Raw genomic sequence first — 11279 nt, 5'->3', positions numbered from 1 at the left:
CCATCCCACCGACAATGTAAATTGCCGGTGGGATGGCACACGCGGCGGCACAATTTCGGGGGCAACAGTGCATTATATTTTTATTACTTTAAAGCTTTCATTTTTTTACTGTTACTGTTCCTTTAAGTTACTACATATTAGCCTAAGTGGGGGCTTGTTTAGACAAATAAAAGATGCTGAACACAGAAGAGCTTATTATAGCTATGAAAGCCAGGGCTATTACTTCAAAGAATAATGTGTAGATGACAGTGAGTGATGTATGCCAGGTCACATGAAATATCCCCAAAACTACACATCTTTGCCACAAAAAGAGTTAAGGGCACATTGATCATGGCACATTGAATGAAAAGTTTCCAATACACATTGTACAAAAGTGCAAACTGGAATTTGGCAGCATGCTTAGGAAGCATATCAATGAGGCATCTCCTGTACATACACAAGCCATGCCCAACAGCTGGAAATTACAACAGTGGCAGATTAATCCCTGCAGCATACAGCCTAGCTACACTTTGTAGTGGGGGGTTAGGCTACTCATACCCAAATAAGACTATCACTGCCCTTTACCCAACATAAGCCAGATTTTAAGAGTAAACTGCTACTGTAAATATCAAACTGCTCACCCCATATGAAGTCAGGTGTAAGGATCAGAAAGGAACTGTAGGAAGAGATCAAAGCTAACCTTTCATGTAAGGCCCAACCACAAGCCACCAGAAGTGGAGTAAAAAAAAAAAAAAAAACAGAATGGGTGGGATATATAAATTTTATTACAAAAACAGCTAAAAAAAGTTAGAAAAGTACAATGCACCAGGTCTATAAGGTCTAAAGAATAAATGGGTCTTGTTACTAACACACTTTGCTACCATTGGATTCATTAAATATGCAGAATAATCCCACATCAGAAGCTCTTACACTAACAGCCCGTCCACTACTTATATTAAAATATAGGTTTTCCCTAACAATCACATTACCTATACACAATTCTGTACAGTTTTGTATAACCAAGCTAACAAAATGAGCTGCACTCGAGTTCACATTCTTAGCAAAAACAATGGGCTTCAGCACAATTTATACAGCAGACAAAGCATTTATTCATCATCATCCTCATCATCATCATCCTCCTCATCCTCTTCGTCCTCATCTTCATCATCATCGTCTTCCTCTGGTTCAGCCTTCTTTTTAGAACCTGTCGGCCTTCCTGGAACTTTCTTGCCAACATCACTTTTCCCCTTTGCCTTGTATGCAGCAACATCCTGTAAAGCAAAACCAGTATTAATGACAAATATCCACTCAATGTTGCTACAATGGAAAGGTTTCACTTGTGCTTTACTTAAAGCTTTCAATATATTGCAGACACCTACTTTCTCATATTTCTCCTTTAGCTTGGCTGCTTTTTGCTCATATGGTAGCTTATCCTTAGGAGTCTGCTCTGACCACATTTCTCCTAGCTTCTTAGCAGTGTCACCAATGGAAAGACCAGGACTCTCACTCTTTATCTGGGGACGATGTTCAGAACAGAATAGGAAAAAGGCAGATCTGTGAACAGGAAGGAGAAAGTCAGTATTGCACATCAGACACAGTATAAGCCATTTGCACATCCGACAACCCAGATATATCCAGTGCCAAGCTGGCCTAAATCTTTAAACCTTAAAAACACCTATTTATAAGATTTCAGTGCAACAATGTAAAAGCAAGGCAAACGGTTTCAAAGTACTCACGGTGGCCTCTTTGGTGCGTTTGGATCCTTCTTTTTCTTTCCCTTCTTCTCTCCTTTAGGTGGTATATAGGTTTTCATCTCACGTTCATATCTGACTTTATCATTTTTTGCCATCTCTTCAAACTTTGATTTCTCTTTTGCAGACATGGTCTTGAGGGAAGAGGAAAGAAAAGGTATTACATCACGGCTGAATAAACTACATACAATGTATAGATGCACTTAAGCCGCTTAAAAGGGAAATATCCTGAGTAGGTTACTTTTTTTTTTTACTCTTACAGGGTGCTATATTACTTGACACATACTAAAAACAGGGTACAAGTATATTTTTGGTTCTGGTTACTATTTTATTAGACATACAAGAATTCTACCTGGGACTTTAGACTCACTACACATCTCAGATTCTAAAAATGTATTAACAAAAAGGTAACTACTTAAATCAGTGTATGTTTACCACTAGGTGTGAAGGAACATTTAAATTAAAGCAAATTTCCTTTTAGACCTTTATCGTGAACATGTGTATAGGAACATTGCCATACATGCAGAGCACAGGCCTTACTATTTACACATCTGGGTACTAATAAGCTATGGTTTAAACTGATGCTATAACGCTGCTTAGGGTTGCCAGGAACACCAGCAGGACACAATGAATTTTTGCCAGGCCCCCAATTGCTACTGACCCAGGCCAAGATATGAAATGAAAACTGCAGTTAAACTTGCTGATATGGTGGCTGTAAGTGGAAATGAGCTAGTGAGCGCATCACACAGGAGTAACTAACAGTACTTTAGCAGATAAAGTGACCATTTCCGCCAGTTTGTAACTCCCCGCTCAGCACAGCCCCCGGTTCCAAAGCCAATAATGGCGGCTACTCGCAGCCTACTCACCTTCCACCTCTCGGAGCACTTCTTTGAGAACTCGGCGAAGTTAACAGAGGAGTCCGGGTGTTTCTTCTTGTGTTCTTCTCTGCACGTCTGCACAAAGTACGCATAGGACGACATCTTGCCCCTTGGCTTGTTAGGATCTCCCTTGCCCATGATGCCTGTGAGGATAAACAGCTCGGTGAGACGGCGCGCATATGGTTAGTGGGGGGCGGGGCCCGGGCGGAACACACGGAAGTGAAGGCCCGAGTCACGCACACGGCCAGCCTTGCCCCAGCCCCGCCCACGCCGCCTGGCTTCCCGCCCAAAATAAAGCGATAGCAGCCTCTTCCCTCCTGAGACAGGAGCTGGCACCTCAGGCCGCAGCCTCACTGTCCCGGCGCTAGTAGGGTTACACGCAGCACTGGCGCCTCCCCCGCCCGCAAACCCGCAGCATGTGATCCCGAGAAACTGCCGCACTCCTAACCCCCTATAACACTGAATAGCAAAGCAAGTGAATCCCTACAGTTCCCTCAAGCAGAAAGCTTCCCTGGGAAATCCCCACCCTATGGACGTGCGCAACAACTTCCCGCCAAATCGCTTCAGCCCCACTCTACGGCAACGTAGTAACAAGGCCAAGCCGCTTCCTCAGTGCGCACAGACACACGGCAAGGGCAAACAGCCAGCGGCCTAGCACAGGGGCCAAGCGAGAGAAATAATTGCAAATAACGCAGCGGCAGCTTAGCAGCTATAACAAGTACTATATTTAGACAACGTAAGAAAAACAAAAAAATGTTAAAATGCAGCTTGTTACCAGGCGCCGTGAGGGCACCCACCTAAAACCTAAGAAGAAAAGCGCGCTAACTCACCTGAATGAAAAGACACAATCCAAAGATAACTGCCGACCGCTCTGTGTGTGCTCCCGCAGCGAAATGGTTTATTACGGACGCAATACAGCCTCTTGTTTTCCACAGTTCAGCAACTCACAGTAGCTTGATACTAAGTTAAACGCAGTACTCCCCTCTACCCTTATTGGCCTGGCTAAGCACTTCGGAAACTGGAGCGCCACGCCCCTGGCTTTTTATTGGTTACTGTGACCGATCTTACGCCAGCAAATGGGTGGAACCCAAACAGCTAGCAAGTTTGTGAGCTATCCCCGCCCCTAGCACAGTGAAAACGAGGGAGGGGTGAAAACGGTCACTGACTTCTCTAGTTCGAACCGGTTAAAGGGAGCAGGGGCGGGTACCTCGTCACGATTGGCTACTTTCGGTGATTTAAAAATTCGCGGGGGGTGTGATGATTGGGCCGCTGTGAAAAAATAATTGCTGATTGGTTGTAAGCTAAATAACCCGCGCGATTTGAAAATCTACAAAGTAATACTAAGGCGAAAACAAAAGCGGGAGGATAATGATAGTAAATAGTTATGTTGGGGGTGTATGGATTCGGGGTTTAGAGGTAGGTTTTTGGATCAAGACAATAAGACGCACAATAGCTTCTGCGTGCCATTACGGGTTAATGCAGACATTTCGGTATTTGGAGCAGACAGATATGTGACTGGCAGCGTTACAGTCCAAGCTTCGGCTTCCTCAGGGATACCGGGAGGGAAGTGAAAGCGCTGCGGACGGTAGCCTGTCCTATTGGCGAGCGCTTCCCCTGCCCACATATCCGTGCTACAGGCAGCTGTGTGCGCACAATAATGCCGCATGGAGTGGGGGATCCCATTCCTCATACTCCTATTAGTAAGTGCAGCCCTACAGACTATACGCGGGCTCTCAGCGGGGGACACATGGCCAGTAATAGTAGCAATGAGTCGCACTAGCCTCGCACAATGGCTACAAGCCCTCCCGCCATTATTGCACATCATTTCATTACTCGCACATCCAAACGGGACGGCTGCTCTTTAGGAAACCGCATTATTACTGAGGGCGAGTGTTCGCTTTCTCTTCTCGCCGCATTTCCCGCCTATTTGCAGCTTTGACTCCATGTTGGCGGAGCAGTGAGTGGATCCCACATGATATCCGTCTCGCCTCCCCATGGCACAAAGGCGACGCTTTCTCTATACGCGCTGCATTCTCTGCTAGTCAGGGCCATGTGTAGGGGAAGGCGGACCCTGATTTCTAGGTAAAACTGTACTGAGGGTTGTAGTTAAACAGCAGCTTGGGAAAAGGGGGTTAGTTGTCCCTAAATATAATCTTTCTTTTCTCTTTTAGATCCTCAGCTATGGCACTGAGACTCACTGTGCTAATGCGTTCCACCATAGGTTGTGTTTGGAGCCGTTTTCTCCTATAATAAAGGTTAATGGCACACTGGATATTTTCTTTTTTATCAGCAAAAGGCAGGCGGGCATCTATGTTGTGAAGCTACAAACATTATAACCATTTGGATTCTTATACCGGTTTGGGTAGTTAGGTGCCTGCATTCCTATGGTACCCGCAGTCTAGTTGTTAGGGATCACTAACTGCCTGCTGCTGGCACCCAAACATTCTTGGGGTTCTGGGGTTTGTAGATCTAACAAGGTGGGATCCCATGTAGCCCACTCCTGGCATGTACATGAATATCTCTCATTATATTGACTTATTAACCCACTTTATGAAGTGTAGTTTACATGACCCACTATATGGGAACAGGACAGTTGGGGGCTAGATCATTAGCAGCTGTTGGAGAAGGGGATGCCGTACATTACTGCATGGGAGAGCATTGTCTGCAGGGTTACAATAAGCCATGCTTGCCTACGGAATCCTCCCCTTCCCTCCCCCCTTACATTGTTATGGGAGACTTTTATATTCAGGATAGCTACAACTCATGGCATCACTCCCTCTACTGGGACACAATAATGGGATCTTTTGCTTTCTTTACTTTTGCACTTTCAGGTTCCTACCAATCAAGCCCTATTCCTCCTACTTTTGTTCTTTCATCATTTACAATCCCCACTGATATCCTTAGTGTACCCAGGGAAGGAAAAAAACCAAGGGCTAAGCAGCAATGCTTGCTGTGAGTTGTGTGAAGCATTTCTTTTTTAACAGGAAATCCTATTTGTATCCATTTCTTATTCCCTCATAGAAACTGGAAACTCTTTCACAAGCTTTGTGGTTTTCTAGAAATGTGATTCTTTTTAACATTATGCAAGAGTGCAGCATCTCATGTGCAGCCTGTAGCTGTAAGCAATATGTAGCTAAGATTGTAATATTCATTCATTATAACAATGCTTTATAACTAAGTGCACATATTTTTGTATTAAAATTGCCCATAGGGTATGATGTTTGTGTTGTAATAGCTAAAGCAGATTTATTTGCAATACTTAGGGGCCCAATTACTAAATCCCAATTAAATATTTGAGAGAAATTCATATTTTTTCTAACTCATAGAACATTTTGTAACGTTAACGATAATTTCATTAAAGTTCCACAACTTTTTTGTAGTTTTTGCTAACGTCCGCAAAAAAGTCATACTTTTTGCAAAGACTATGAACATTTCATAATTCATTAAAGCTTTGGTATCGTGACTATCTTTTCGCCAGGTTGGATCTGTCGAGTGCCATTGAGTCCTATGGAAGGCTTCCGAAATCATACATTGAAGGTTTCAAAGCCAGAAAGGCTTTCGTGCCGTTTCGGATCCGAAAATTTTGTGACTTTCAGAAGGCAATTACGTTATTTTCATGCGACCAAGCATTTTAGTGACCGTTTGGAGCATCAGAAATTATTGTAGTTACTCCAAATTTTTTCCATATCGTGATTTGAAGCCCAAGAAATTCAGACTTTAGTGAATGGGCCCCCCAATAGTTTGAACTTTATATTGTATTGAAGTAAATGCCCCCCTATAATAGAAATTATCTGCTTTACTGTCAGAGGTTCAGGCAGCTATCTTAAGTTGAAAAGACTTGTACTTCCAACAGGGCAACCTTCACCCTTTTATAAATAAACTTAGTTGGGCCTTCAATCATTCTAAGCAGCGGTGTAGGAAATCTAAAAGGAAAATAAATATTCCCTAAAACTGGATTGGCTGGTTAGTCTTTTTTGTTAGTGGTTGTGTTTTTCTAAGATGTTAAATTTATACCTTAGATTAGGGGACCCAACCTTTCTTACTATGCACACTATTAGCATACAGGAGGCTTTATTTGGTAATAAATCCTGATTTTATTTAACCAAAACTTGTCAAGAATTCAAAAATAACTGCCTGCTTTGGGGGCACTGAGAGCAACATCCAAGGGTTGGTGAGCAACATGAATTGGGGATCACTGCCTTAGATGCTAGCAATTCTCCAACTACTGTATCTGTTGCTTTGCCACATACTTTGGTAAAGCTTGGGGAGCATGCTCAGCAGAATCTGAAGCTTCTGTTACTGAGCAGTGAAGATACATCAATCCATCCAATTCTATAGTTTGTCGTACAGGTAAGAAGTTTGCCAAATGAGAACGCACAATGCCGATTGACGCCATCCAAACATTTGGGCCCCAGGCTATCAATCGGATCTGACTGGATTATATAAACCTGTCGGGAAAGGACACCATCGATGCACCAATATGATTTTTACCTGAAATGGAGTTTCTATCCTGCCCTATAGATATTGGTCCAAAACATGATCGAATAAGCTGCCTACTTGGTCTGTAGGGGTTGAAGTGCCAGTCTTTACTGACCTCTGTATAGCCACCTTAAAGGAATGCTGTCATGGGAAAACATGTTTTTCAGTCACACTTTACTGCTGGAGTTGGAGGGATATCACTCCCCTCCCAGCAGCCGATCAGCAGAACAATGGGAAGGGAGAAAGAGAGCAGCTTCCAGTAGGTATCAGAATAGCACTCAATAGTAAGAGATCCAAGTCTGGCTCGACTCCTGCAGTTACATGGGAGTAGGAGAAACAATAGGTTACCTGAAAGCAGTTCTAGGAGCACATTCATTAAAGTACAACAGGTCCGATAACAAAAAAAATAGTATTTTTCTAAAGTTTACAACTTTTGCGTATTTTCTGCGATATTTTCATTAATTTGGTGACTTTTTCATACTTTGCGACAATTTGTGCGACAAAATCATATTTGTTGCAACGAGTACAAAAGTTTCAGATTCATTCAAGCTTCGGTATGGGGACTTTCCTTGGGCCGGGTTGGAGCTGCAGAGTGCCATTGAGCCCTATGGGAGACTTTCCTTGGGCCAGGTTGGAGCTGCAGAGTGCCATTGAGCCCTATGGGAGACTTTCCTTGGGCCAGGTTGGAGCTGCAGAGTGCCATTGAGCCCTATGGGAGACTTTCCTTGGGTCAGGTTGGAGCTGCAGAGTGCCATTGAGTCCTATGGGAGGCTTCCAAAATCATGCACTGAAGGTTCAAAGTCAAAAGTTTTCACGCCATTTACGATCATTTGAATACGAAAATTGCATAACTTTAGGATCGTACCACAATATTTTTGTCTAAGTATGACGTGACTTTTCGCAAAATTAACGCATATCAGAATTTTTGTATTTAATGCGAATTTTCGCAAATCGTACTCGTAATTTGTACTTTAATGAATCTGGCACCTAATGTGTAGCGCTGGTTCCTTCTGAAAGCTCAGACTCAGGCACAATGCACTGAGATGGTGCCTGCACACCAATATTACATTTGTTGGTTCATGAATAATATTTTAAATGTTAGATTGAATTATTTGCTATGTAAACAGTGTAATTTACAAATAAAAAGTACACCATAAAAATCATGACAGTATCCCTTTAAGAGTTTATTTAGCAACTGCTGCAAAGCATGAAAACTCTGTTTTATGACTGTATTAGAAAAAAAGCTAAATAGGAAGCATTTGGAAAAGGTCAGTATTGGTGTTCTCAAAACAAAGTTTGTAAACTTCCCTTTAACTGGCAAAGAAGCACACACAAGCTCAGGGATTATATATCAAACATTCAACAAGTAAAACATGTCCATATCCATATTAAAGTAATGCATTACAATTAATATGCACATACATCATGAGAAAATGTTGATCATTGCAGATGCCTGGGAAGCTTAGTATACAATATCTTACTTGTGGTTAGAGGCAGTAAACCATGCAGCAGTCATCATATACTGGACTTTATGACTGCAGCTAGAGGGTAAAAACAAATAGGCAAACGGCTGCAAGTTGTTGACGCACCAAAGGGAAACACCTGCCTTTTCCTGTTTTTCTAAGAAGTAAATGTTTAAGAACTGTATGCAAAAAGCAAAATTCTATATTCCTTATACATGGTTTTATCACAAGAAATACAAGGGATTCTGTCATGATTTTCATCATGATGGTATCATTTTTATTACTAAATTACAATGTTAACATAGCAAATAATTAATTCTGCCATTTAACATTTTAGTCTTGAAATAAATGTATATTTTTTATATTTGTTATATAGATGTGCAGGCAGCCATCTCAGTGTATTGTGAGTCTGAGCTTTCAGAAGGAGCCAGAACTACACAATAGAACTGCTTTCAGTGGTGGGAAATCACATGCCTTGCAAAGTAGCCAGGAGCTTTCTTGTTGGCAACTCCATCTCTGAATTCCTCCATAGGATACACTCACTCTCTTTAAGAAAAAACTCAGATGCTACCTTCTGAAGCACTAAGCATTATTTTGTGTAGTCCTGCGCTTAAAGGCAAATGCCCATACCTAGTGCACTCTTACCTTCCAATTTGTGCCTGTAGGTTTCCCGACCACTTAGACTGTAAGCTTTATGGGGCAGGGACCTCCTTCCTACTGTGTCTCATACCACATGGCATTATTCTCTGTGTATTTATACTTATTTATTGTATTTATTATAACACTTGTCCTCCCTGTGTGTAATTGTGTATATTGTAAGATTGTACGGAGCTGCGTGTCCTTGTAGAGCTTTATAAAAAAAAGTTATACATACATACAAGCAACACTGCCAGTGGGAAAGAGATTTCCATTACCCTAACGCAAATACCACACTGGGCTGTTTCTCAGCCTACATATAAGCAGGAAAATCTTTGTGCCTGTTTTTCAGTATTTCAGTCTATTAAAGACCAGGTAGTTCAGCTGTGATTGTAGTGTTTCTCTATGTAGCTTTTTGAATCCAATAACCAGAATTGAGTAGTCTGACTGATGTGATTATTGCTTACAGCAAGTTTCAGCTACACTTCCTGCCCTTATTTGTTTAAAGCTTTCATAGTTCATCATAGGACACTGAGTCTTTATTCATCTCTCTGATATTTACACCATGAAAAGCCCTGCACTGTATATATTGGTCATCTTGGTCATCAAATTGTCTTGGCATAACTGTGTCTGAAAAATGTGGCCATTTTAAACAATGATTAAAGAAACATAATTGAATTGTCAGGAACATGTAAGAGGCTGGTCACCTGACAGGGGGTCAATTTATTGTTCTGTGAACCAATCACATCACTGCAATTTAGCAGTTCATAAAAATATGGTGTGATTGCATGCCAGTCTTACCTGGTATAGGGCTGGGTATGCCTGCCATCATACTATTAATCCTTTGATATCCTAATGCACTTTCTAGCACAGTTTTCACTATAGACAACAGCTGCTCAATAGTAAAAAGGAGGAGGACAAGATTAATGGCACCATAGCCCCTAAGGGGCAGAGAGACTGCATTCATCTCCTCTCTTCCTGTGGAATGAATGGAACAGTGGTGATTACAATTAGCAGCAGAAGAAATAACGACTGCTTGCCTAGACTATGTAGCTTCTCTAAGTAGCTGTAAATCTAGAAAAGTATTGCAAAATCTAAATCTTTGCAAGACAAAAGCATGCAAACAGACAAGGAAATTCAACTAGATCTAGCCTGAGAAGCACATTTACTCTGGTGCATGGGAGAGAAAGGCAGCTAGGGGCAGAGAGCTGTGCCTAAAGTTGACAAAACTACGGTACAGCAGGAGAAATCAATTCTATCTTCACATTTATGGCACTTTGAGAGCTTGCTAGTTATATTTATTTCCCTTTCTCTTAAAAATAGGAGTTTTGTTTCTGTAAGCAAGTGTACATGGAAACTCATCTCACTGCCAATTTGCTGTGGCAGTTGGTGCCATTAGCACATTGAAATGGCAGTTTAGTGATAGAAATCCCCTTTTGCTGCGACTCCACAGGCAGTTTGTGCAAACTTTTAGGGAGCTCATTCATAGTTGAAGCTCACAGCTGCTTTTCCTGTTTCTTTGTTTCCTCACTCCTCCCACATGCCTGTGTTCCCTGCTCTATTCACTCACAATTATGTAAACTGAGACCTTGCTGATTTCCTCTCATGCCTACGGCCACAGGCGCTGCAAAGCAAAAGCTTTTTCCTGCTACTTTATATACACTCAGATTATACTTGATCCTTACATTAGGCACACTGTAACTTTTAAAGGGGTCCTCCAGCACATTTACAATATATATTTATTAATGTTTTGAAAGGTTAAAATTATCTGAAACTGCAATTATTATCATATGTTTTAAATGCCATCATATTCACGCTGTGCAATAAGTGCATACACTGAACTTACTGATTTACATATAAAAACAATCGATGCAAAGAGGTAAAGAGGGCCCTGCCCAAAAGAGCTTAAAAGCAGTGTTTGTTTATTCATCCTGTTCTCATCTGTAACAGGAGTCATTTCCCTTCTAGGCCTTTAGGCGAGTTAGTCTCCCGCGATAGATCGCTGCTACTACAGGCGACTAAAGGCCCCCATACACGGGCCGATAGAAGCTGCCGATATCGGTCCCTTGGATCGATTCGGCAGCTAATCGGCC

General features: G+C 41.9%; 1 protein-coding gene and 1 long non-coding RNA gene across 4 annotated transcripts; one reads left to right on the top strand and one right to left on the bottom strand.

The window, feature by feature from the left end:
* Positions 1-746: 746 nt before the first annotated feature.
* On the bottom strand, positions 747-3486 carry hmgb2 (high mobility group box 2). The gene is made up of 5 exons (NM_203573.1): positions 3439-3486; positions 2597-2751; positions 1716-1864; positions 1359-1533; positions 747-1250 (listed from the first exon to the last, which is right to left on the bottom strand). Exons 2-5 carry the CDS (start codon positions 2744-2746, stop codon positions 1086-1088), a joined length of 639 nt encoding a protein of 212 aa, NP_988904.1. The 5' UTR covers positions 2747-2751; positions 3439-3486; the 3' UTR covers positions 747-1085.
* Positions 3487-3845: 359 nt separating this feature from the next.
* Positions 3846-6564, top strand: LOC101731713. 3 transcript variants are annotated; one of them, XR_208251.4, is made up of 3 exons: positions 3860-4690; positions 4780-4863; positions 6087-6564. It is a non-coding gene; the product is annotated as an uncharacterized LOC101731713 (long non-coding RNA). The 3 variants fall into 3 exon arrangements; XR_001169771.3 differs by having other exon boundaries at positions 3903-4690; positions 4780-5560; positions 6087-6124; XR_004220955.1 differs by lacking the exon at positions 6087-6564 and having other exon boundaries at positions 3846-4690; positions 4780-5998.
* Positions 6565-11279: the final 4715 nt, after the last annotated feature.

Source organism: Xenopus tropicalis, chromosome 1 (assembly GCF_000004195.4).
Source record: "Xenopus tropicalis strain Nigerian chromosome 1, UCB_Xtro_10.0, whole genome shotgun sequence".
Classification (NCBI taxonomy): domain Eukaryota; kingdom Metazoa; phylum Chordata; class Amphibia; order Anura; family Pipidae; genus Xenopus; species Xenopus tropicalis.
Note: the sequence above shows the minus strand (reverse complement) of the source record. Positions and strands in the feature narration are given on the sequence as shown.

What these genes read in the sequence shown, in the direction of transcription:
- hmgb2 (NM_203573.1), bottom strand. Translation starts at nt 2,746, where the DNA reads ATGGGCAAGGGAGATCCTAACAAGCCAAGGGGCAAGATGTCGTCCTAT. An exon ending in AGTGCTCCGAGAGGTGGAAG is followed by an intron (nt 1,865 to 2,596) that starts GTGAGTAGGCTG and finishes TCTTCCCTCAAG; the next exon opens with ACCATGTCTGCAAAAGAGAA. An exon ending in TAAAGGAGAAATATGAGAAA is followed by an intron (nt 1,251 to 1,358) that starts GTAGGTGTCTGC and finishes TTTGCTTTACAG; the next exon opens with GATGTTGCTGCATACAAGGC.